This window comes from Pogona vitticeps, chromosome 6 (assembly GCF_051106095.1).
Source record: "Pogona vitticeps strain Pit_001003342236 chromosome 6, PviZW2.1, whole genome shotgun sequence".
NCBI lineage: Eukaryota > Metazoa > Chordata > Lepidosauria > Squamata > Agamidae > Pogona > Pogona vitticeps.
The window spans coordinates 112,383,470-112,410,188 of record NC_135788.1 but is presented as its reverse complement, the minus strand read 5'-3'; the positions used below and the strand labels follow the sequence as shown (position 1 = coordinate 112,410,188).

Here is a 26,719-nt window from a genome sequence, read left to right as displayed (position 1 = left end):
AGTTCTTCAAGAGCAATATCTCAGAAGCTTCACCAAGACAATCTGAGACTGCTTAGAGGAACCTATCCTTCCACTGCTCTGAAGAGCTAACATAAAAGGCAGAAAACAGGACTTTTAACAGCAGAAATCTTGGCTCAGCCATTGTAGGAGACCTAAGGTTGTCACTTTTTCTCAACTTAGCCCACCTCACAGGATCGGTGTGAGGATATGATGTGCAGTGGGGGGAGGCACTCCATGTATGCCAGCCGAAGCTTCTAGAAAGGGGGAGGGAATGAAATTAATCAAAACTATAAGGAGCACAGGACACCATTTATCTATTCCCAACTTGCCAGAGGCCAATAAATTTCTTTGACATCTAACAGTTCCCCCTTCCGTGAAGCACAGCACTCCCTACCTTGCTTGGGAAGCAAAATACAGTCCTGCAATTCGAGTAGACACTATGCATTCAGCTGTGATGGCACTGCAGTGCCTTACATTTGCATAATTTAGCATGCTGTCCTAATTTGAAATTTCGAGTCATTTTTATATTTCGGGCAAATGGTGAACACGGAATGGGAAGGCAGAAGGGACAGAGAGATTTGTAAGCTACTCGTTACTTGAGGCCTAGAAACTTGATTTGCAGAAAGGGAGGAAGAAAAGAATGTTAAAAGGCTAAATTCTGTGTCATGCTGTGGCTTCGACTGCATTTGTGTGCTGTTGCTGCAACATAGCACATTGTTGTGCCAATATGTTGCAACAACAACAAGAAGAGTCTGGTGGTACGTTAACAAATTTATCATGGCATAATGCATTTGTTGGTCTTTTAAGATGCTATAAGTCTCTTCATTTTTCCTACATAAGCAGGAATTGTGCGCCCAGACGGCTTCAGACATTAATCAAAAGTAGCAGAAGAGGACAACCAAATACTTGTGTATCCTGTTTTAACTCCAAGTAATACTGTAACCACCCATAGAATTTTTATTAAAAATTTCTAAATGCAGGCTGAAGAAGCCTTGGGGCTTAGACATTAAAGTGAATAAGATGGAATAAACTCACAACCACCTGAGTGTCTTGCATTGTTTGAGTAAGTCTCATGACAATTCAGGAGGCTACATGGAGCTTTGGGAACATATGGGAAGTCTGTTGGGGATCCATTGGGTTTGTTAATGAAGAAAATCCCTTTTTCTGAATACAATCTACATACTTTAGCGGACTGCAATGAGAGGTGCTTGCGTGCACATGGACAAACGAACAACTGCAAGACAAAAAAAGATATGAGAATGGAGAGCAGAGAAGATATAAAATGATTATATCGAGGCACCCTGTGACTCCAACACATAGACAAAAACATTGTGCTTCGTAGATGTTAAAGTAAAAGTGTGTTTATGTCTGCACTTCATCTAATTTGGTACTGGACACAGCGTTCATTAGGGGATCAGTTTTCATCTTGAAAAATAAAGACGTGTTTCTGGTCTGTAAGGGCTATCAAGACATTGTGTAAGAGCCAAGAAGCCTCTAGAGGAGAAGGAGAAGATATTCCGGCGAGCCAAGAGAAAGTCTTCAGTGTCCTACATAGTTTGGCAGTCTTCCTCAGGATTGGCAGAAGCACAGTCAGAGATAAGGAATCAGCAAATGTACGCTTACGAAAACAAAACCCAGATTCTCCTGACACAGAGTATGTTAGGGTTATGGAAGAACTAGGTAGCCTACATTGTATATAACCGTTGTTACAAATTGTCCAAGTACTCTTTCTATAGCACGAATGGTCAAACCCAATGGTTGAAATCCACCCCTTCTCCAAAGCAAGTCTACGTGTCTGCTTGGTAGCTCATCTGAATGTAGATTAGTTTTACGATACACCATTTGCTCACCATTTCAAGGGGGTATGGTCTGCAAACAAAAAACAGAATCTTTGCTGAAGCTAAGAAGCTATGAATGGAATACAATGCCTTGATGGTGAGCCCCCATCTTTACTGATTGAAGTTCTGTTGTGGACAAAAGGTAGGATCTAAAAGCAACGGAATTGGTGGAAAAACACTGATAAACTGAACCTATGGTAAACCAAGCTCAAGCATTGGCACCATAGCAGGTAAAAGTTCCTTTATGGCAGAGGTCCCCAACCCCTGGTCTGCAGCCCGGTGCCGGTCCGTGACCTGAGCTGAACTCGGCCTCGGAGACAGACCTCCCCCTGTGCACTCATTCACCCCTGCAAGCTGATTTGCGCATGCGTACAAACTCCAGTGCGCCCGTGTGAGCACTGCACTGCTGCTTGTGCATGCACATGAGCACACATGCCCCCCGCATGAGCACCGCACTGCCGTTTGCGTGTCGGCGCTCGTTCATGAGAGAGAGAGCAGGCGTTCATTCATGTATGCGTGCGAGCACGGGGGGGTGTGCCCTGCCTTCCCCAGCCAGTCCGCGGGGTAAAAAAGGTTGGGGACCCCTGCTTTATGGGACTACATCTCCCAGAATGTTTAAGCCACCTCTCTCGGATTTAGGGAGATGGAATCCCAGTCAAACAGCTGAGAACCTGCCTGTTGGGCCAAGAAACGAAGCAGCATGATGTGCTGGTCCCATAGTTCATGCCCAACTTTAATTCCTGCTGTGCAGTTTCCAGCACAATTAAAAAGAGTACTAAACATGATATTGGTAAAAAAGGGATCAATAGGGGAGGCACACCGTCAACATTTTCAAGATGGAATCTTCATCTAACAACAGGAAACATGCTTACAATGTTGTGTCCCAGAGGTCAGGCTATTCCCATCCATGGTCCTCCTATATCCCATACTTCTCTTTCTCTCTGATGGCCTCTTTCTACTCCTCCACAGCTTTATCCCCCTCTCTCTTTTGATTTCTCTCTCAAAAATAATGTTCTTTAATGTGTGTGTGTGTGTGTGTGTGTGTGTGAGAGAGAGAGAGAGAGAGAGAGAGAGAGAGAGAGAAGGGCAGAGCAAGAAGGGTGCACATAAGGGAGAAAGAAAGAGATAATCATGCAAATGGCTCAGCTGTGACCCTCTTGAATTCAGATTATCACTTAATACGTAAAGATGAGTAAAACAGAGAACAGAGGTCTACATAGATCTGGGAACATTGGTTTTGAACCTCAATGAGCTGTAGGCTGCTTTTCAAATGCAGCCTCAAGGAGACTGAAATGTTCTGCATCCTTTTAGATTTAACCATGCTTTAAGTGTGATGTTCAAATCTTAAGCTAACCCTTTAAACTATTTTCAGCTAGCTAGTTAGTTGTGTGTCATCAAATCAGAACTGACTTAGAACAACCCTGATAGGGGGTTCAAGGTAAGGTAAGAGGTATTAAAGGAGTGATTTTACCTGTTCGACTCCCCCAGTGAGTTTACATGGCCAAGATGGGATTTAAGCCCTGGTCTCTAGACCAACTATTTTTGAAACAAGCTAATTTTTCAAAAGGAGTTCTCTTTTTATCAACAAACCGCATCTAGATCAACTACAGTGGCAAGCAACAGTTAAATCAAAATGGAAGAAGGTGTTTCCAAGCTGCCTCCATGGCTAGGCTGGAAAAAGAAGAGGGAGCTAAGGCGCCCAAGAGGTGGGCAACCTGGTCCTTTACAGATTTTTTTGGACTGGGAATTCCCATAGTATGTCACCGCTGACTATGTGGTATGGAATCTATATGAGCAGTAGGCCAAAAGCATTTGAAAGGACATAGTTGCCGATCCTTGGTCTAGGTTCATTATTTTCACACTGAACATGGTCTAAAATGCTACATCCCACCTGTCTCATTGACTTTATGCATGGATAGCATAGGCAGAGTGTCAAATTGTGTTTGTACAAGCCATTCCTGTAGTGGCCACCTGCACTCTACATAGGGATGCCGATAAAAATGATTCAGAAGCTACAGATGTGGCAAAATACAGCAGCCAAGGCACTGTCTGGCGCGCACTTGACAGACCACGTATCACTGATCTTGAACCAGGTGCTCTGGCTTATAATATCATAATATTATATATAACACAGTTTGTCTATAATTTGAGATCTTTAACGTGGTCCTATAGCGTGTCCCAACATCCTGAGTTTAGGTTGGTGAGCATGCAGGATGGATGGATGGATGGATGGATGGATGGATGGATGGATGGATGGATGGATGGATGGATTGCATTTATATGCTGCCCCTCTAGACATAGTCTACTCTATGTTTTCTTTGGTGCACCAACTCCATTGCGGAACTCCCTCCCAAGGGGTGTCAGGCTAGCTCCATCCCAGTTACTCTTCCAGTAGGCAGCTCAAACCAAACGCGTCCTTTTCCAAACCATTTTCATCATCTGCTCTCTAGCAAGCCCTTTAAGGAAAGACTGAAAGACCCAGGCATGTTTAGCATTGAGAAAAGAAGACTGAAGGGAGAGAAGCTAGCCCTTTCCAAATACTTGAAAGGCTGTCATACAGAGGTGGGGCAGGATCTGTTCTCAATCATCCCAAAGTGCAGGGAGTGTAATAATCAGCTCAAGTTACAGGAAACCAGATTTTGGCTAAATATCAGGAAAAACTTATTTACTGTTAGAGCAGTACGACAATGGAACCAATGACTAGAGTAGTCAATTGACTAGATGGGTGGGGTATAAATGCAATAAATAAATAAATGACCTCGAGAGGGGGTGAGCACTCCAATGCTAGAGGCATTCAAGAGAAGATTGGACAACCATCTGGCCTATCATATATACTTTTGATTTGGATTCCTGCATTGAATTGGAGAGTAGATTTGATGGCCTTGTAGGCCCCTTCCAGCTCAATTATCAATGGAAACAATTATCTCTGGAGTTGGTGAGTGCTCCAACGCTGGAGGCATTCAAGAGAAAGTTAAGACACCCATCTGTCAGATCTGCTTTGATTTAGATTCATGCACCGAGCAGAGGGTTGGACTCCGTGACCTTATAGGGCCCCTGCCAACACCATTATTCTATAATTCTCCGGAAAGAACCTCTGGATTTTAAAATGGAATTGTGAACAGCTTTTAAATTTATTATCATTTTGCTTTTAACGAAGGCCTTTATCTATTTCATTGTACATCACTTTGGGAGCCATGACGGGCAAAAGAATTATAAATAAATAAATAAATAAATAAATAAATAAATAAATAAATAAATAAATAATACATACATACATACATACATACATACATACATACATACATACATACATACATACATACATACATACACACACACACACACACACACACACACACACACACACACACACAGAGGAAGAAATTGCGTTTGGAAACACAATGGTAATCTCTCAATTGCTCGCTCTTCCCCTACAAGGAATCGTGGGGAATTAAACTCCCAATCTCTGGATCCTGGGATGCAGCCTCCTTCCCCAGAGTAACTCAGTCCAATCATTTCTCTCTGAAACAACAGTTCTCACTAGAGCAAGATGATCTGCATCCACCAACCATCCCTTGGAAGATTAGCCTCCTTCATCCTCTTCACTCTCCTCCTCCTCTAGCGATCAAAATCAGGCAGTGCTAAAGCAGAAACAGCAGCTAGTCCTAAGAACATCAGAAGAGCCCTGCTGGATCAGGCCAAGGGCCCATCTAGTCCAGCTTCCCGTATCTCAGTGGCCCCACCAGATGCCTCTGGGAGCCCACGAGACGAGAGACTTGTCTCCTGATACCTCTGCCCTGCACCTGGCATTTTGAAGAACCTTCCTTTTAAGCCTGGATCATGGCTTGTAACCTGCAATGGACCCCAGGAATCTGTCCCATCCCCTTTTAAAGGCATCTAGGCCAGATGCCATCACCATATCCTGTGGCAAGGAGTTCCACAGAATAACAACACGCTGGGTAAAGAAATATTTTCTTTTGTTTTGCCCCATCATACCCGTTTCTGTCATCTGTTTCCTAACAAGGAGTTCCACGGATTAACAGCCGATCTGAGCTATAGACCAAGCACAACTACACTACCTATTAAAATGTCTTTATCATCTGCAGAAATGTCATGGCTTTGTTCTTTCTCTGTCTCAAAGAAACTTCGGAAATTGTACTTTGTGGGGGCGGGGGGGGCATACTAGTGTCCTTTAGACTGAGTTCCCAAAATTTCTATACTCTGGTTTCAGTTTATATTAGAGTTAAGCCTGTTCTATTGGAATTCTAACTATGCATGCTGGGAAGAAAGACGCAGTGGAATCAATGGGGCCCACTCCCTAAAGGAGGTAGAGGGAATTGTTGATTTCCAAGCCATGTCAGTTTACTTTGTTCAGTCAGAAGTCTGTGCTGTCCTGTTTTCTGTGCGTTTTTCTAAAACAATACAAAGCTGTATTTATACTGAACACATTGCAGCCTAAAATATGCATTTGTATTTCCTCTAAAATACAAACACAAAAGATGAATGTTTATATCCGTTTTCAAATGAAGAACTGCAAAATTTGGAGACATACGCTGTCCGAAGAATAGCCACACTGTTGTCCACATATTAGTTCAGAAAGTGAGAATTAGGCAGGTAGACATAAAGCACAATAGATTTGCACAAACATCCAGTTCATTCTGAGTCGGAGAAGCAATAAAGAAGAATAGAAAGAGAATACAGTCATACCTCTCCATCTTATCGGTGCTACTTCTAGCCAAATGTAACCAACTGAATAACACTTCTCTCTTTCTCACCTCCATGCACCCACGTAACTTATTTACAGTAATGTGTCACCTTTTACGTGGACTCTCCTTTCCTGTGCTACTCATTGGTTGTTTTAAAAAGCCAAATATACAAAGCAAACCATGGGACCAATTATGGGGAGACTTGCTATCTCCTAATTTCTATCATCACTTGGCAGACAACAATCTAGTCTGCATGGACCAATCCTTATTTCTGCATCAGACCTCTTAAGTTTTTCAGGATATTAGACTTTACATAGGATGCAGAAATGTACAGGACAAACCAGAACACCTAAATAATTCATGGCCAAGTATCTTTTAGGCTAGATTACTGTGCTGCCCCCTGCATGGGACTGCCCCCTTTTAAAGAAGGAAATATCTATTGCAAAATGCACCTACAGGATTATTGGTTAGAAACAGCTAATCAAAACACGATATTTCTTTGATTTTATGCCATCAGCATTAGCTGTGTGTTTATTTCCAGACTCAGTTTAAAGTACCTGTTTTCACCTTTAAAGCCTTTTATGGCCTGGAAATAGTGCATCCTACGGGCAGCCTGTTTCCATATGTATTTATACAGATGCTCCACCCAACATCTGACACCTTTCTTCAAATGCTGCCTTCAGATGAAGCTCAGGATAAGGGGGCAGATCTCAGGAAACAGGGCCTTGGTGGTGGTGGTGGTGTCAGCTTTGCAGAATGCCCTCCCAAGAGAGAACTGACATTACTTTTTTTCCCCCAATAGGAGGGGGAACTTTTCACCTGGTTTCATAACGCTGATACTTGCTAGTTATTGCTACTATGTCTCAGTTTACGTGGTTTTTTTACTTTGTTGTGTTGCATTAACTTCTTTTATTGTCATTATTTGTTAATTTTATTTGTACTTTTAGGTGTTCTTTGTCGTTTCTTTTTCAATTGCAAGCTGTTTCGAGTGTACAGTAAATTGAGAAATGGGACGTGCACGGCGTTCAAATGAAAGAAAGATCAATTCACATATTCAGTCTGGCTACTCCTTTTCCCAGTATTTCTTCCTATTCCCCTGCCAGTTTCTCAAATTCCCCACCTTTTTACTTGCAAGACAGCCTGGTTTGCCTCTTTCTCTTTGAGCCTCTCACCGCACTCCAGAACACCACCGCCTGATCTCTCTCCTCCTTCAAGCCCTCCTCGAGACCTTCAACAAAATCTCAGCTTACCTGCATTTTCACCTGCCATCCGATTCTACCCACCTCAGCCTGCCTCCTCAGATTTCAGTCCCTGGACCTCTCTGTCCATTTAATACACACAGCCAAGCCTTCTGTGTCGCTTTGCAAACACTGCTGACAATTAATAAATACAGATAATCTGGGAAGTAAATCTGGTATTTCTCTTATAGATCCTTCAGGAACCAAATGCAAAGCAATTGTCCTCCAGTATACTTGGGGGCGGGGGGAAGCTCTCCAGAAACTACTCTTGGCTCATTCTTACTGCTGTCCACCCAGCTCCTGGAAGTCCATTACAAGGAACCTGTGGCTGCCCTAGAATTTTAAGAACTGTCTTTCCTTGAAGACCCTCTAAAGCCTGAACTTGAGTATCTTTTCATAAGCATTTCAGATCCTTTCCCCCTTCTGCTTTTATGGGCTGGGGTTACACCACAGCAGAGTAGGGAAGAAAGAAGTTTAGGACCAGTTTAATTTATCTTTCAGATACATCAGTTGTTGTAACCGTGCTGCCCTGCTTGGACTTTAGTGGGCTGAAACAGAAAAGGGTGAACTAAATGGGGCTGCAAAAAGAGGCTGCATTCCCACCCAGCACGCTTCCACGGTGTCTCTTGCAAAGGAATCTTCCCTCTACTTCTATGTGCTCAGTAACCCAGCTGAAGAAGACTGCAGGATTTTGGAAGCTAACTGCTTTAGGGGTGTGGGCTCCTCGCCTCTACTGGATTGACTACCAACATATTTGGTGTTGCCAGCCCCCTTCCTTCCGCCAATACACATGCTTTTATAACCATTCCTCCCTCCCCACCGTCAACATATCTGTCTGTGTGCTTGTGCATGCTTTCTCTTCTGCTGCATTCAGCTACGAACACTATCAACACGAAGGGGAGGTGGAGGGGTAAGTGAGAGAGAAGTGAGAGAGAGAGAGAAAGACATACACACACACATACACACAGCCTTTGGCTCCTGCAGCAAAACCGTCTCCTCCATCATAACCCCCCCACCAACACACAATGCGCCAACGATAAAGCAAATGCCATTTTCTCCTGCCTGTCCAGAAGGATAGGCAGAAATGTTGGGATCCATCCTCTGCCCGCTAGTAAAGAAAAGATTTCTTTAGGGGGTGGTGGAGGAGATAAGGTTTTTTTGGTGTGTGTGTGTTTTTTTCCTTCAAAATCTGCCTTCTGCAGATCTGAAGTGGAGCACACTACCATCACCCACTATGAGCATATACCAAACATATATCCAAAATTGGAGTCGGCATGCACATCAACAATGTTCTGTCTGTTTTTTTAGCCATGCAGAAGAAAGAGGAAGGAGGAAAGGAGGCAAGGGGAGGAGTTGTACACACACACACACACACACACACACACACACACACACACACAAACTAGGATTATTGTCACTGCATCTGCCCTGAATCCCTCCCCCAACACTAAAGTGTGAAAAAAGAAAGTAGGAAGGAATACTTTGATTATCTTCAGACAGAATGCAATCATTAACCCTTCTTCTCACTCCACTTTGATGAAAAAGTCTAAAACTCAAGAAGGAGAGGAGTCTATCAACCGATTCTCAGAAAGGTCACTGAATTAATTTACCAGCAATGAATTAAACTGTTTTGCATGGGGTGTGTTTTAAAAATATTTTTCAGTTGTTGGACAGTGGTGGCACATATGCTGTCTGCAAATATTCCCCCACTAAGCCCCCCTCTTGCCACTGCATACGAACAGAAAAATCCCATATCCATTTGGAGATAAGGGTATCAGAGAACAGTGTATGTCCCCAGCTTCTAACCTCTGCCAAAATGTGTTTATTCTTTTTAATTGTAGACACAGAGAGAAAGGAATAAGTACAATGTAAATTCTCTCCTCTGTATGGAGGTACACACAGTAAAGATTCTTCTTCCCATACACACACTAATACACACAACGATAAAGATGAATTTCCTCACGGCTACACATGACACTGAAACTGCACAAAAAGAGCACACACGAGTTCACACTAAACAGACCACAACATACAACCACAGAGGCTATTGAAATACCTCATACTGGGGAAAGGGTGCTTATGAGTTTGTGATGCTGCAATTTGCTTTTTGGGGTTTTGTTTTTGGCAGGTGAAATGGCATTTTTTCTATTTTTCCAGATCACTAAGACCTGATAGCACGTAATTATTATTATTATGAACAACCTCTCCCCCCACCCCATGGCTACAAGAAATGAAATGGCTGTGGGAAAGTGGATCCCTCCCCTTCGATCACCCCACTTTTCTTACCAAGAGCCGTCCCCCAATTTGCTACTGCAAACGGATTTTGCATGAATGACTGGGAGGGAGTGGGGAGGGGCGGAAAAGAGAGACTAGAGTCAAAGATTCGCCGCGATCTCCAGACTTAAATAGAAAGGAGAGTCACATCCTCAGCAAACCATAAAAAAGGGTGATGGAGCAGGGAGGCAGCCCGGGGCCCCGATGGCTCATACGGAAGGTGCTATTTTATACAAAGGGGTTCCTGGCAGCAGTTCCTCCTAGGACTTCTCTTTAACATACTGATGAGTGGCCATCCCATGCTAATCCGAAAACTGCATTAACACATCAGGATACGTAATCATCTTTCCCCCCTCCCTCACCTTTTCGGCCCCCAAACCTTCTCCACTTCAGACAGAATCTATCACATCCAATTGGACTCAACCTTCATCCACTCCCCCCCCCAAAAAGGGGGGAGGGAGGAAAGAGAGAGATGAGAGCATTTATCAATCCTTCCCCCAACAAACCGATGGCAGGGGGGAGGAGGAGGAGGCAGGAAAGTTCCTCCCCCTCCTCCCCCTCAACTCATACACTTCCTGAAATATTTGATGCCTTAAGGGTTTTTTCCCCTTTCTTTCCAGCCCCTTTCTGTTTTGTGGAGGGGAGGGATTGGGTGACCTATAAAAACGAACCGTATCCCCCCCCTCCGCTTGCATGCACACACACACACACAGATTTCCATTTAGACAGACATCAGTGGGGAGAATGGGTTTAGAATGAACGATTTTCGGTCTCTTGCTCCTGAAAAGCCAACAATGTCTTCACATCGCCCGGCTTTGTCGTTTTTTTCCTTCCTATGTCGGTTTCCCAAATCTTAATCTTTCCCCCTTTCACTTCTGGGGGGTGGAAAAGATCGACTCAAACCTCCCCCCCCTTGAAAGCTACAGCTCCATTTCCTCTCTAGAAAGATAACCACCAGCCAGCTGTCTTGCCTCTGGCTTCTGAGACATCAGCCTCCCCCCCCCCAGGCAAATCCTACCCTCACCAACATTGGAAACCCAAGACATCCTGATTTATCAATACCACTGGATCTTTAGCCTGCAGTCCGAAACCCCCCTTACCCCCCCTCCAAATAATCCCACCATTGCCTTAAAGCAGTCACAATTTAGACATTCAGTGTTGCTCCCCCATTGAATTGGCTATTAGGGATGATTTGATTTTTTTTTTTTAAAAAAATATTTTGACGTGATTAGCAGGAGGAGGGGAGAGGGAAGGAGTTCAAGAAATGGATGGATAGGTAAGAGGTGCAATGTCCACCAAAACGCTGGATTGTATAGTAAGGGGGGGGGGGATAAAATGGCATCTTACACTTCTCAGCTCCTGAGTACGATCCTTCATTGCGCTTCCTCAGGCGGCTGCGAGTCTTCAGTGGGTTTTCTTCCCCACCTTCCCTGTGGCACAGCAGACAGACACGGTGGCTGGCAAGAACCCCTCTTCTGTGGGGCGGAGGAGAAAGCTAAAGAAGGTGGGGGAGGGAGGGAAGGAGGGTGGGAGGTTACTGGTAATTGCAGTGATGGATAAAACGGAGCTTCCCGGCTCAGCCAAGCTGGGAGGAGAAAGATGCTCTAAGGATGGCAGAGAAAGCAAGAGAAAGAGAGAGAGAGAGAGGCTGATGCTGATGCAGCAGAGGAGGGTGGGAGGATGCAGAAGAGGGAGAGGGAGGGAGGGGAGGGGGGAAGCAGTACCCAGACACTGGGCATGCTCACTACACCCCCTCCCACACAAGGGGCCATGGGAGCTGTAGTCTATCACAGGACTGAGGGGGGGTCATCTGAGATTAGGTTTGGTTTTTCTGAAGTCTGGTGCAAACATCTCCAAGATCCAGCTGCCTGGGTATTTTTTTTTCTGGAAATGGCTCCCTCTTGGAGGAATTCAGTGGAGATGACTGAACTCAGACCAACCTCATGTAGAGTGAGAAGTGAAAGACGGTGTAGGAGCATCTGAAATGGCAATACCAGGGAAAACTAAGCTGGTGGAGGTCCAGTTGAAAACCTGACTAGGAGGCCATGGGAACCCCAGGTAGGACACAAGTATCATACCAAATTATTGCTTAAAAAAAACCACAAACACACAACCCCCTTTATTACCTCCAGAGGAGTAGCTGTGCCAGGGAGCAGCTGGTGAAGTGGGTCCTAAAAGCTTATTCCAGAAGAAAACTATTTAATATTTAGGATGGTACCACAGCTTCATAAATAAGAGTCGGAAAGACCTAGGAACTAGTAGGGCAGGGGGAAAATAATGTATTCTACTTCTGCCAGCCAGCCCACTCCCTATGTGCCATTACGTGTCACCTCGGGCTACTCTGCAAGTGGCTCAATGTTTTGTGCTCCAGAACTCTTTATTGTTTTCTTCCCCTTTGAGGTATTTTCTTGACCTCAAAAGCAATTTGGTTCAAAAGCAATAAAAAGCAGGAAGAGGGTATGGTTTTCTCCTTCAGTGAGCAGTAGTGGTCTCAAAATGTATTAGACTACATCTCCCATCGCCCTCAGTTCCACATTATAGTGGAACTAATGGCCATGGAATCTGACTGCTGGAACATTTCTAATTAGCCAGAACAATTATATAATTTACCACCATCAAACTAGCTTAGACTTCCCTGTTCCTTTTAGAAGACTGGAACAGATGCTTTTAAATGGTGTACGGTATGTAGGAAGACTATTGGGCCTCCATAAACTGGATGATACAATTAGCATGTCAGTAGAAGTGATCCCCAGATAAATGTTTATCTGCTTATCCTAGCATGGACTTTCTTTACCTTCACATACTGCTTACTTTTTTCTTTTGGATTGATCCATAAGAAGTAAAGATGGGCATGATTTGCAAGTATGACTTCTCAGGTAAAGAGTTTTGACAGAATTGAATCACTGGACGCAAACTGTGCTGGTGGTCATTTAATTACATTAAGAAATTCTTTAACTGGGAAACCAGTTGCCAAAAAGCTTCCTGACATCACCTGTAATCTACAGACTCTTGAAGGAAGTGTTCGAGTGGGCTTCTTAGGTTGTACATTCAGTGAACACTAGTGGTGGTGATAGTCAACAGACCTTGCAAGAGTCCTACATGAAGAGGAGTAGAATTTTCAGGGAGCAAAGCACATGGCCTCCTTAGGAGACGGGTTGATGAAGGAAAGGAACCCAACAGGTAGAGAGTCTGAAAAATATTGGACATGATCCTGTTGATGTTTGCACAACTAACAAATGAGGTGCTAAGACACATTTCAGTCATGCGCCTGGTCATACGCCCATTTGCACAACCGAGATGCATCTTGGCTTCATGTCAATTAGTTGCACTGAGGCATGATGAGTTACACAAATCTTATGCAAACACCAATAGCCTTCAGGCCATTGGGAGAAAACTGTTAAATTGCATCATGTTGTCATCTAAGTCAGTGGTCCCCAACCTTGGGCCTCCAGATGTTCTTGGACTTCAACTCCCAGAAATCCTTGCCAGCAGAGGTGGTGGTGAAGGCTTCTGGGAGTTGTAGTCCAAGAACATCTGGAGGCCCAAGGTTGGGGACCACTGATCTAAGTTATATACCCCAGTAGCTGCACCAGATTAATTATTAGCAGGTAGGCAGGATTGCTTCTGTATATAGGGCAGTAATACAGATCAAAATATCCAAGTATATCAATACACTGAAGGGCTATAGGGGATTTTAAAAAAACACAGCCCACTAACTCTGGATGCTTTGATACCAGTCAAAAGACAATGCACAGCTATTATTGTTCCTTCTGTAACAGATTTACAAAAGGAGGAGGAGCAAGAGGAGGAGAGGAGTAAAATACAACAGGGTTACAAACAGAAGACAACAAATACAAATTTCCATGTTTGCAGTGAGGCAGTCCATAATAAAAGCAGGGAAGCCCCCATTAATTATAGCAGGGATTGGGAGCTTCTGGTCTTCTAGATTCTGTCAGACTACATCTCTAAAACCCACAAAACCCATGGTCAGAGAAGTCCCCCATCCCTGCATTTAGAAGCCTGAATGTTAGTAGCATGACATTTTAAAGTGTATGATGGATTAAGTAATCAAGGTTAAATAAGACTTCAGGAGACATCTAGTGACTGAGAGTTTTCCAGGCATTTGACAAAGCTTTCTGCCTCTTTGTCTGAACATGTGTTAGTGTAACACAGTCACACACAGGTCAGCTCGTGATAATCTCAGCTCTGAAGAGACCACTGTTTTGGGCCACTTTGCTCCCCTAATGGAGAGGGTATCTGGCCCAAGCTATGGAATCCAGGGGTCTGCCATGCGTATCAGGAGCCCCTCTGCCAGGCATTATAGCATCTTAAATAAGGTTAATCCTGCTTCATGGTAGGCCACAGTTCTGATCTAGTAATTACAGGTAGCTACCTATTATAGTCAAAGCTATAGTTTTTCCTGTAGTAATGTATGGAAGTGAGAGCTGGACCATAAAGAAAACTGACCGCCGAAGAATTGATGCTTTTGAATTGTGGTGCTGGAGGAGGCTCCCGAGAGTCCCCTGGACTGCAAGAACAAACCTATCCATTCTGAAGGAAATCAAGCCTGAGTGCTCACTGGAAGGACAGATCCTGAAGCTGAGGCTATGATACTTTGGCTATCTCATGAGAAGAGAAGACTCCCTGGAAAAGACCCTGATGTTGGGAAAGTGTGAAGGCAAGAGGAGAAGGGGACAACAGAGGATGAGAGGGTTGGACAGTGTCACTGAAGTTACCAACATGAATTGAAGTTACATTGAAGTTACCAGAGCAGAGAGTGCTGTCCTCTGAAGATGCTGGCCTCAGAAACTGGTGAAACGTTAGGAAGAACAATCTTCAGAACATGGCCAAAGAGCCCCCAAAACCCACAACAACCATTACCAACATGAATTTGACCAGACTCCAGGAAGCAGTGGAAGACAGGAGGGCCTGGCGTGCTCTAGTCCATGGGGTCACGAAGAGTCGGACACAACTAAACAACTAAACAGCAACAACCTACTATAGTAGCACCTTGTAAAAAGCCAGAGGTTTGCTACAAGCAGCTTATGAAAGGGACATACCTCAACACTACAGCTGCCAGCCTGTGGTATAAATCCACAGTTCTCCACTTGGCTTTGCCTCAACATGCAGAACAGAACATAAGATGCAGTACAAGCCAATATTTAACCCATGTGAAATACTTCCTCCCCTGTTTAAGGGGACCCACAACTATAAAAATGATTTAGACATCAATTACACTGCTGATCCCTAGTCCACGGTGTGCATCACTCATTCTGATATTGTCACTCTCTTAATTTGATTCCATCAGTCCCAATTGGGAAAAGACAGAGTGTGGGTCATAAGAACTGTAAAAGAGAAGCTGAAACAAGGATGTGGGGTTACAGGAGCAGCAACAGCCCTCATTGGCAGTGTAGACATAGCCAGGACACAAATGATGTTCCCAATAATTACAGCCAGGAGTTTTCTGTATTTAGCAGTGGTATCAAACATGCAGAGAGCTTGGTACTAAGTGCAGAACTCAAAAGGTTGATAATCTCATCTTTTAAAAAAACCATACAGATTTCTAGCCCTTAAGGGTGAAAAGTTCTAAGGCAAAGAGGTAAATGCCTGATGAAAACTCAAAGGCTGTGACATGTTGGTTGTGGAATTTGATTAGATTTTCACATTAGGGATGCGGGAGATACATGTGCATCTATAGACAAGAATAAAGTATCCTAAGGATTAGCAAAATGGCTGTTAGTGACATGTCTGATTTATACTCAGGAGACATTCAAATCCTCCAGTCAGTCAAGCCGTAATTTTTCTGACCATCGTCCGCTCCTTCTAATAAACCTACCTAAGGGGATTGTGATGAAAGAAAAAGAGCTTGTTCGGGAGCAAAGACGGAATGCAAATGCACCAAACAAAAAAACAGAACTTGTCAACTGGGCCACTTCTGGGATGCCAGCTAGTTGTTACCTTAGGAGCAAAACTGATCTGGAGGGAAACAGAGGAAAAGAGAGCTGGCTCCACTTGGCTAAAGGAGCAGGGATTTAGTCCACTAATCTCCACCCCAACCCCAACCCCCCCACACACACACATATCAAAGAGGACATAAACATGTGAATGTTCCAGCTGACCTATTGTTGTTGTTGTTTAGTCCTTTAGTTATGCCCAACTCTTTGTGACTCCATGGACCAGAGCACGCCAGGCCCTCCTGTCTTCCACTGCCTTCCGGAGTTTGGTCAAATTCATGTTGGTCGCTTCGATGACATTGTCCAACCATCTCGTCCTCTGTCGTCCCCTTCTCCTCTTGCCTTCACTCTTTCCCAGCATCAGGGTCTTTTCCAGGGAGTCTTCTCTTCTCATGAGATGGCCAAAATATTGGAGCCTCAGCTTCAGGATTTGTCTTTCCAGTGAGCACTCAGGGTTGATTTCCTTCAGAATGGATAGGTTTGTTCTCCTTGCAGTCCAGGGGACTCTCAAGAGCCTCCTCCAGCACCACAATTCAAAAGCATCAATTCTTCGGCGGTCAGCTTTCTTTATGGTCCAGCTCTCACTTCCATACATCACTACAGGAAAAACCATTTGACTATGCGGACTTTTGTCAGCAAGGTGATGTCTCTGCTAGCCTATAGAGGTGGCCAACTGATGAACTAGGACAGTGGTTCTCAACCTTGGGTAACTCATGTGTTCCTGGACTGCAACTCCCAGAAACCCTGGCCAGCACAGCCAGTGGCCAAGGCTTCTGGGAGTTGCAATCCCAGAATACCTGGGTTAGGTAGGGAAACACAGAGGTTAGAATAATTGGTTATATTGCTTCTTATAGCTGACTATATTTTCTGAAAACTCTTCTGTGTCAAAAACACCTTGGATGCAGAAAGCTAGCACAGCAGACAAAGAGCTGAGGTCAAATCCTCCTTGACGCTTTGCGAATTACTTTTATCAACAAGGATTTGAGAACACTGAGACGTATTCAAACCAGAATCTACCACCTTGAATCTGAAGTGATAGACTCTATCCTACCAGTTCGATCCTGTTTTGCTCTCTTATTTATTATTTATTTATTTGATATTTTTAATACCACCCCATCTGGCTTGTCATGGGTGCTGTGTGTGGTTTATGAAACACGATAAAACAATAACATAAAAAACAAGGATAATCAACAATGACCAAACAAAATATAAAAGGTACTAAAAAACCAAAACAAACAAACCATACATAATAAAAGCAGAATGAAGTAAAATAAAAGCATGGTGGTGAGTTGGATGTTGCACAGGGCGGACTAAAAACAACAGACCAAACCCCCGAAAACATATACATATTCTCAACGCATTCCATAATGCCTCTTGTGCTTTTCTTTTACCATTTGGTTATATAGAGGGAGACCCAAGAGTAGCTTTCATTGGCCATACCAGGAGACTCGTGTTGCTGGCAGGCGCTGTCCGTGAGAGTGCGTGTGCGGCTATGTTCTCTTGGTTGAAGAGTGCTCCTTGCTCTGGATGGATTCCATCCTGCATCAAAGAATGCGGCAGTGCCCCCTGCAGGGGAGTACAAAACAGCACATCCACATGAATGACCCACTCATTTGTCTGTGAAACCGGGGTTGAGAGTGAAAGGTTAGCAGTTGCATAATCATGGATATTTGGGCATGGGGACGGGAGCATGACCCGACAAAGAAAGCCATTTGTGCAATTAAGCCAGAAAATTGACAGAAAGACTAGAGCAAGGGGGTGGGAAGCTAAGCATTTGTTAGGACTCAACTCCTGAAAATATTTTCAATACGCATGAAGCAAAGGCAGAAAGCTGGGGGGACCAAAGAGACAAAGTGGCTTTACAAGCTTCTGTTCCTTCTGAGGATGTATCTACTGGGAAGAACCAATAATATAATGTTTATAGGGTAGTCTGCACTTTTAGATACCCAGTGTGGGACAGAGACTTGGAACTCAGGAGGTCTGGATTCAAATCCCGGCTCAGCCATGGAAGCTCACTGTGGGTGTGGAACTGGTAAAACCTCTCCTTAAACATCTTACTTGCCTTGAAAACCCTATTAGGGTCTCTATAAGTTGGTTCCAACTTGACAGTACATAACAACAACAAATACATTATAAAAATGTAAAGCAGAGGGGTAACACCCCAAACAAAAGGAATGCCAAAGAATTGTGTAATCTTCACAAAGTTTCACCCTCTAACAGTGTTCAACAAACTGGATCCAATACAAATCAGTCTTCTGATTTGCACTCAGATCTGATAAGATTTTATGGGAAAAGTCTATTGCCAAAGATTGTGCATTCTCAGATTTTTTTTTCTCTTATTAAGATCTTCAAAGGATAATTTTATCAATTTCTTTTGTTTGCTTCAGACATAATGGCAAATCGCGACTTTTCACTATGTGAACAGATCACCATAAGCTCAACCACCTTCTTCTTTGTTAGAAGGGAACGGGAAGATTTAGCTTATTGTAAATCACAGTTCCCTGTGACATCCAGATTCAGGGAAAGATGAGTGTTTCATAACTTGAGAGGGGAACAAAATTCCAATTTGGAAAGTCTCAGGGGTGTGCGTGTCACATATCAGTAGCGGAGAAGAGGCAAGGGCACAGGGTGGGGCCAAAGCAAACCAAACCAGGTCAGGCGTTATTTGTAGCAATTTGCTCAAGTTCAAAAGGTTTCAGGTTTTCCAGTCTGCAAACCAATGCTCCTTTTTCAAGCAAAGCATGCCAGAGATGCACATCAGAGCTAATTTCAATGCAAAACTGCCATAGGCTTTAAATAGCTTGTTAACTGTAATCATTGCACAAGGATAAGAGGAAAACAAGTTCCACAGGCAGCAAGGAAACTTCTGCGGACCAGATATGACTGGAGGGCTGAAACGTTCCCACTCTTGGTTTATATTCTAGCTAGTGAGAACAAACTAGGATTAAACTATGGTTTTAGATTTTCATTTGTACATTGCCTACCATTTAAACAATAAAGTTCATTGAGTCAGGACACCACGTAGAGCTGTTACTGTTTTCTCCTTAGAGGAGGGGAAAATATGTGAACTCTAGTTCATAAATCTAGTGGGAAATCATAGTTTCCTGTTACCTCTCAAGACCGGCAATGCACCCCACACCTCTGCTAACAGTTCCTTTGGGGTGGGGAAGTCTAGAGCGTGCCTTCCAATATATGGCATAGGTAGACTGATGCCATATTCATGAGCTTACTAGACAGAAACATACAATTAAATGGATTACACATGCTACTGAAAACTTAGGACTTTTAAAAAAAACCTTACCCTTCACTAAAATTAGGGTGCCCAAAGTATGACAGCCCCCGGTTTCATCATTTTTGCCTCTAGAGATAGTTCAGGCTTGATTTGACTTAGGACCCACCTGCTAATTTTTCTGGTGGTCCAGGAAATCCAAAAAGTTATCCTCCAGCACCACATTTCAAATAAATCGTTTTTTTTTTTCATTCGGCTTTCTTTACTTTCCAGCTTTTATACCATTACATAGTGATCAGAAATACATTAGCATGAATTATCTTGGCCTTGGTTTCCAGTGACACATTCTTACACTTGATGATCTTTTCCAATTCCTTCATTGCTACTCTTCCAAGTTTCAGTCATTTTCTGATTTTCCTGGCTGCAGTCTCATTTTGGATTGATGACTAAACCAAGGTATACAAAATCTTTCACTATTTCAGTTCCTTCATGGTCAACATAAAAGTTGTGTAGTTCTTCAGTAGTCGTGATTTTTGTCGTCTTACTGTTCAACTACAGTCCAGCTTTGACACTTCTTCTTTCACTTTCTTCCTCCCCAATAACTTAACAAAGGATGATTTCACTCCTTTTGTGGACTCACTTTTTCATTACTTTGATGGTCATGCTGATGTGGCTTCACTAAATAGTATAAACAGAACATCACAAAGTTCAAGAGCTGACTTACGCTGCTCTGTTGGAGCTGTTGCAACAATGTCAAGATGAACGGGAAAGTACGTTTTGTACCAGAGATTGTGGTTTGGAGCATTCAGATTAAAAAAGAAAGAACTGTAGTTACTTTTAAGAAATGGGAAAACAATGACTTAATTTTTTTTTAAATTAAATTGTTATACTAACTGTAATCAATTACCTTTTAAAAAGTACTGCAAGAACCAAATCTTCCAAACTGTAATTGTCAACATATTCGTATCTGAAGGAAGGAAAGACCAGGACTACAGCATGTATTAATAGTCCACTTTGGGGGCAATGAATAAGGCCCTCCACAGACTGGCCTACAAGTAAAATAGCTATCTGACTACGATCCTTTACCATACACAAGTCCTTTTTTTTCAACTCAAAAAAAGCCAAAATGAAATTTCTTCTACCAAGGTATTTTGGTTTCAAATCTGGTGGTATCTAAGCTTGTCTTTTGGTTTGGGAAATTTCAGGCCAGGAGCTGGGGGAGAGCAGTAGAGGCTGGATCACCATTTTATGTCTGCCTGGAGTAAGGACATTCTGGCCTCTTGGTCACCTCATTTGGCAGGAAGGCCCTTCTGCTGAGAGAAAATGTGTCCTAATCTTCTCAGCTTGCCAAAAATAATTTCCTGAAAATGAAAGAGCAGGACGTAAGGCTTGGCGCCAAAAATGCACAGTTCATGCAGAGGGATTGCAGTCAGATATTGGAAGGAAGTTTTCCTCTTTGTTTGTACAACAGGATGATCCATCAGCCTTGGGCGACAAAGGCAGAGGGCAAGGCCTTCAACATTTCACAAATTTAAACACACAGTAATCTCAGCAAGTGAGAACGGTGATGCAAAAGCCCATCATTCTTTGTCAGAATTAGCAAAAGGGATTCCAAACACAGTAGATCTTGCTTATCACATTTTGAGGAAAGTGAAGAAATACTTACACTTGACCCTTAAAGAGCTTCCCAATATAAAAGGAATATAAAATAATGGCTGTGCCCCATAGGAAATAAGAAGCCGTAACACCTCAGATCTCATACTTATTATGCCCCACTTTACTATTCTTCTGCCAGCCAGGCAAAGATCTGTCTCTTCAGGAAAGATTTTCACAACTAAACAGGCTACTTAAGAAAGACTTTTAATAAGGAATGCTTTAATATTTTTTAAAATGTTTTTAATGAAGAGCTTTTCCCTTAAAGTGTTTTGATTCAGTGATGATTTTAAAAAATAGGAAATTATGCTTTATTAGCATTATTTTTAAATTCTAGTATTTAAAAAACATATTTAAAAAGCATACTATTTAAAAACGATTTAATCTCCTCAGCCTCCCATGTTGGAGTGAGGAAATATCAACACATCACTCCCACCCTGGCCACCTTACATTGGTTGCTCATACGCTTCTGCATTGATTTCAAAGTTTTAATGATTACATACAAGGCCCTAAACAGTTTAGGACCTCGATACGTGGCAGAGCGCCTCCTCCCACCTAGATCTACCTGTACCACCCGATCTAGCCAGGAGGGAAGATTGAGCAGTCTAACGCCGAGGGAGGCCCGGAAAGAAAAAACAAGACACTGGGCCTTCTCGGCAGTGACTCCTTCTTTCTGGAACAGACTTCCCTCCGAGATTCGCTTGGCCTCCTTGCTGGGTATTTTCAGAAACCAACTTAAGACCTGGTTGTCCAGGCACTACTTAACTTCTCTTTTCATTCCATCTTGAACTATTATAGTACTGTATATTGTTGAAAAACTGTTAATATATATTTTGAATTGTTTTTATCTTGTATGTTGTGAGCTGCCCGGGCGGCATATAAATGCAATAAATAAATAAATAAATAAATAAATAAATAAATAAATAAATAAATAAATAAATAAATAAATAAATAAATAAATAAATAAAATCTTTTCTAAAAATTACTGTTGTTTGCTACTTGCTTCATTAATTTTATTCAGTAACCTCAGCATACTACAGTTTCCATAATACTCAGCGTTTCCATGAGGTCTGTGGTTACTGCTGTTAGAAAAGACTCAACTGAGAGGAGAGGAACTATCCCTGAGATTCTCAAACAGTGAGACACAAATCTATGGGGCAGAATCCCACAACCACAAATACCACTGAAATTAATCAGGAACTGTGCAAGAGTGCAGCAGTTTTAATTTCAATGAGGCTCGCACAGAAAAACCATGTAGGAACCATGTTTCTGATTCATCCACATTTAATGCATTGGCTGCCCATCCGATTCCGCATCGACTTCAAAGTGTTGATGCTTACCTATAAAGCCCTAAACGGTTTAGGACCTCGATACTTGGTGGAACGCCTTCTCCCACCAAGATCTACCCGTGTCACTCGTGCGAGCCAGGAGGTGAGGCTGAGGAGCCTAACGCCGAGAGAGGCCCGGAAGGAGAAGACCAGAAATCGGGCCTTCTCGGCGGTGGCTCCTCGTCTCTGGAACAACTTACCTCCTGAGATTCGTGCGGCTCCCTCGCTGGACATTTTTAAGAAACAACTAAAAACATTGATGTATAGGCAGGCTTTCCCAACAGAAAACTCCTGACGATTTTTCTTTTCTTATATCTTTCTTTGATTTCTATCTTAATCTAGGTGCAGTGTTTTAAAATTATATTGTTTCTTTTATTGTAAGCCGCCTAGAGTGGGCTAATATGTCCAGATAGGCGGGATAGAAATAAAATAAATAAATAAATAAATAAATAAATAATGAGAGCAAGAGCATAACTAAAGTCTGCATTACAGCTATAATCTTGGGCTGCCCCTTATCCTTTTATACAGATAGACCCAAGCCTTTTGCCAACATCAACAAACCTATAACTGCAATACCACCAGGCTTTCCCATGTTAAAAGTTCACGCCAATCTGGGTTTAATCCAAAACGAATCCCACTGTGTTTAGTGGCACTTATTTCCATGCACAGACTGCAGCTGAATTCCATCATAAGAGATAGCTGGTTCCCTGCTGCAATTTCTCCCTTCCAGCCTAAATCGTGCTCCTTTTTTTTCCTCACTCTTCCCTCTCCCTCCCCCACCTTGGTTGTACAATTCCATTCATCCCTGTTCCCTTCACGGAGCTTTGCAACCTCCTGAGTCACTGGCTGCGCTATTGACACAGACAGACAGGGCACGCTGCCAAGGCAGCCAGCAAAAGGACTGGCCTGATGCACGCCTAGATCTGCCAAAGCTCCCGTAGTCCTCCTAGCAACAGAAACCCCAAGCCCCTCCACCTGCAAAGCAGCAAAAAAAATCCCAAACCCAGATGTAACCTTCCGCCCCACACCACTGGCTCAGCTCACTTTCCCGAGAGGTTGCAGAGTCTGTTTCCTTGTGATATGAGAGTGTGCTGGAAGGAGGGAGAGCAAGTACACTGGGGACTTTCAGTGTGGCTTTATAAATCAATGTTTATTTACATATCTACAAGTACACTCCAAAAACATGTAACACATCTGCGAATACTGTAACATCCCCCCCCCCCGAAGTAGAATGGAATCAAATCTCATATTCACCATGGGGAGGGAAAACACATCCTGGTCTTTGTCATCATAGGCATCCTTCAGTCTCGAGAGACTATGGTAACGTGCTCTGTATGGAGGACTTGGAGAGTGTCCTCTCCAGAGCACGAAGCCTGGGTAAAATAATATGGAGGATAGGCTGTTACCCAAGCAGCAAATCCCCCCTCTCCACGTCGTTGAAATAGTCCAATGGAAAGGCAAGAGCCAATACAACTGGTTCCAGCGATGTCACAGGTCTTTGTCAGCTCCACTGAAAATGTCTGGTTCTCAAACTGCTTATTTTCTGACCCACATCCCCTCTCCAAGATAAGGGCTGCTTTTAGACCCCATCCTGCAGACAGGTTGCTAATTATTGGAGTGTTCTCTCAAAGGACGTTTGTCTGACGCCTGATTGTTAACTTTCCAACACCAAAGACCTTTGTCATTTCTGAGGCTTTCTGAAAACTTAAAAAAAATATGTATTTTTTAAAAGCTCTGAACTTGCTGCTCTGATGACCTTCAGATCTATTATTATAAAAAAGGAAAATCTTCCTTGAATCCACTTCTTCCTTAATGATAATAATACAGTGGTGCCTCGCAAGATGATGATTATCCGTTCCACTGAAATCGCTGTTTAGCGAAATCATTGTCTAGCGAAAAGCATTTCCCTATTGGAATGCATTGAAACCTGTTTAATGCGTTCCAGTGGGGAAGAATCGTTGTTGTCTAGCGAAGATTGGCCATAGGAAAGCCGCTTTGCGAACCACCGATCAGCTGTTTAAATAGCTGTCTTGCGAAGCTTAGGTCCCGAAAACACCCGTTTTGTGAGCGCAGAGGGAGCTGTCAAAATCGTTGTCTAGCGAAAATTGGTTTGTGAAGCAGGGACAAAACATTGTCCAGCGAAATTCCCCCATAGGAATCAGTCTTGCGAATCGCTATAGCGATCGCAAAAAGTCAATGTCTAGCGAAAAAACTGTCATGTGGGGGAACTGTCTAGTGAGGCACCACTGTAATTGTGTGCCATCAAGTCAATTCTGAGTAATGGCAACCATTTTTTCAGGGTTTTCTAGGCAGAGTTCTCAGAAGTGGTCTTCCCTTCTTCTGGTAGCAGCTCTGGAATTGTGCAGCTTGCTCATGGTCATAACAAGCTGGCTCTTTGGGCTGTACAGTGGGAAACTGAACCCCAAACCTCTGGTTTTGCAGCCAGATACTTAACTCATTGAGCTACCCAGACAGCTATTTCATCCATACCATGTACAATTTTTAAAAATCCCCTTCCATATATCCCTTTACACCCTGACACAATATAATTCTTTTATATATATTCAGACTAAGTACTGTTATTTTTTGATGGGCTTCTTCCTAGATATACAGGCTTTGATTATTTTTCTCGCTCTGGCTCTGATTGCTGGAGCCCCCTCTTTCAGGCAATTTCTCTACATCCCTGATAATTTAAGATGTTCTTTCTTACAGTTTACCATCCTAAAAATTATTTTGGAGATGGGATAATATTATATAAAATATAATTTTACTCATAACCAGTGGCAGCAAGTATCTACTGATGGGACAGCGTTTGGATTTCCAACACTGGATTACCAACAGAGGAGCCACCTACATCTAATTTGCTATATAACCTCTTTCCTAACTCTCTAACTGCATAATATACTCCTGATTGGGATAACATGGGTGCTAGGACCACCTCTGCTCACAAGTAATTAGACATCTGGACCGACTTAACAAAAGTAATGGGTAAAGTGTTGGACTAGGACTCAGAAGACCCGGGTTCAAGTCCTCACTTGGTAATGGAAAGTCACTAGGTTTTTGTGTGGCAATGATAAACCACTTCTTGAACATCTCTCACACACTTCAGAAACTTTATGAGGATCACCAAACAAGATATGTTTGTCAAACAAGATTAGATGGAGCATAACACATAGTGGTTTGAGCTATGAAGAGGACTAAGAAATTATCTTTGATCTTATCAAGAGAAAGACATGCTGATGGTTTTTTTCTGACACAGGTTAGCGTAACAGCTGTCTGACAGGAATTTAGCAGTAAATAATGACTCAATTCTTACCTCAGCTTCTGAATAAATGCTTCTTGCACATACAAGTATTAAAAGGAAGTGGGAAGATAAATTAAGTCTGCCAATTCCACAGAAGAAAGGTTTATTGCTTATTGGCTTGTACTTTCATATATAATATGCACATATTTAAAACTGGCCAGGCACAAAACTCAGAATAATTTTTTAAAAAAAGTAGTAGTACTGATGACAGGAAGGACAATTGTCATGCACCATTCCTCTCAGTTTTTAGGAAGTTAATTAAAACAGTGTTATATAAAGCTGCCTTTTACTAGTGTTTTAACTATTGATCTGAGATGTTCAGATCTGTTTTACATTTGTTTAATTCTAATTGCAGTGTGTAGCCTGCATAATTAACTTGTAAACCGCCCAGAGAGTGCTTGAAGCACTATGGGGCAGTATATAAGCAGTACACGTTGCTTTTTGCTTTAATTTAAATGCAAGTTCTACCACTTAAGCTAGTGACAGGTTTTTATTGTACTCACTGTACATTGTGGTTTTTGTATTATGTGATTTGTATCTATGCCTGAAGAACTGGATGAAGGCTTGTAACACTGTACAGGAGGCAGCAACAAAAACCATCCCAAAGAAAAGGAAATGCAAGAAAGCAAAGTTGCTGTCCAACAAGGCCTTACAAATAGCTGAGAAGAGAAGGGAAACAAAATGCAAGGAAGATAGGGAAAGTTACAAAAAACTGAATACTGACTTCCAAAGAATAGCAAGGAGAGGCAAGAGGGCCTTCTTAAATGAACAGTGCAAAGAAATAGAGGAAAATAATAGAAAGGGAAAAACCAGAGATCTGTTCAAGAAAATTGGGGATATTAAAGGAACATTTTGTGCAAAGATGGACATGATAAAAAACAAAAATCGTAGGGACCTAACAGAAGCAGAAGACATCAAGAAGAGGTGGCAAGAATACACACACAAATTATACCAGAAAGATTTGGATGTCCTGGACAAACCAGATAGTGTGGTTGCTGACCTTGAGCCAGGCATCCTGGACAGGGAGTCAAGTGGGCCTTAGAAAGTATGGCTAACAACAAGGCCAGTGGAGGTGATGGCATTCCAGTTGAACTATTTAAAATCTTAAAAGATGATGCTGTTAAGGTACTACACTCAATATGCCAGCAAGTTTGGAAAACTCAGCAGTGGCCAGAGGATTGGAAAAGATCAGTCT

At 42.7% G+C, this 26,719-nt stretch overlaps 1 protein-coding gene across 7 annotated transcripts in view; it reads right to left on the bottom strand.

Moving 5' to 3' along the window:
* The window catches only part of STX1B (syntaxin 1B), an 80,503-nt gene extending 67,192 nt beyond the window's left edge, over window positions 1–13,311 (bottom strand). For all 7 annotated transcript variants that reach the window (XR_013537172.1, XR_013537170.1, XR_013537169.1 and 4 more), the window contains exon 1: window positions 11,404–13,311. Coding sequence is in view for 2 of the 7 variants with exons in the window: in XM_078377129.1 (XP_078233255.1) it covers window positions 11,404–11,433 (30 nt within the window). In the remaining 5 variants the exon portion in view is untranslated. The remainder of the gene's footprint in view (window positions 1–11,403) is intronic.
* Between the last annotated feature and the right edge of the window lie 13,408 nt (window positions 13,312–26,719).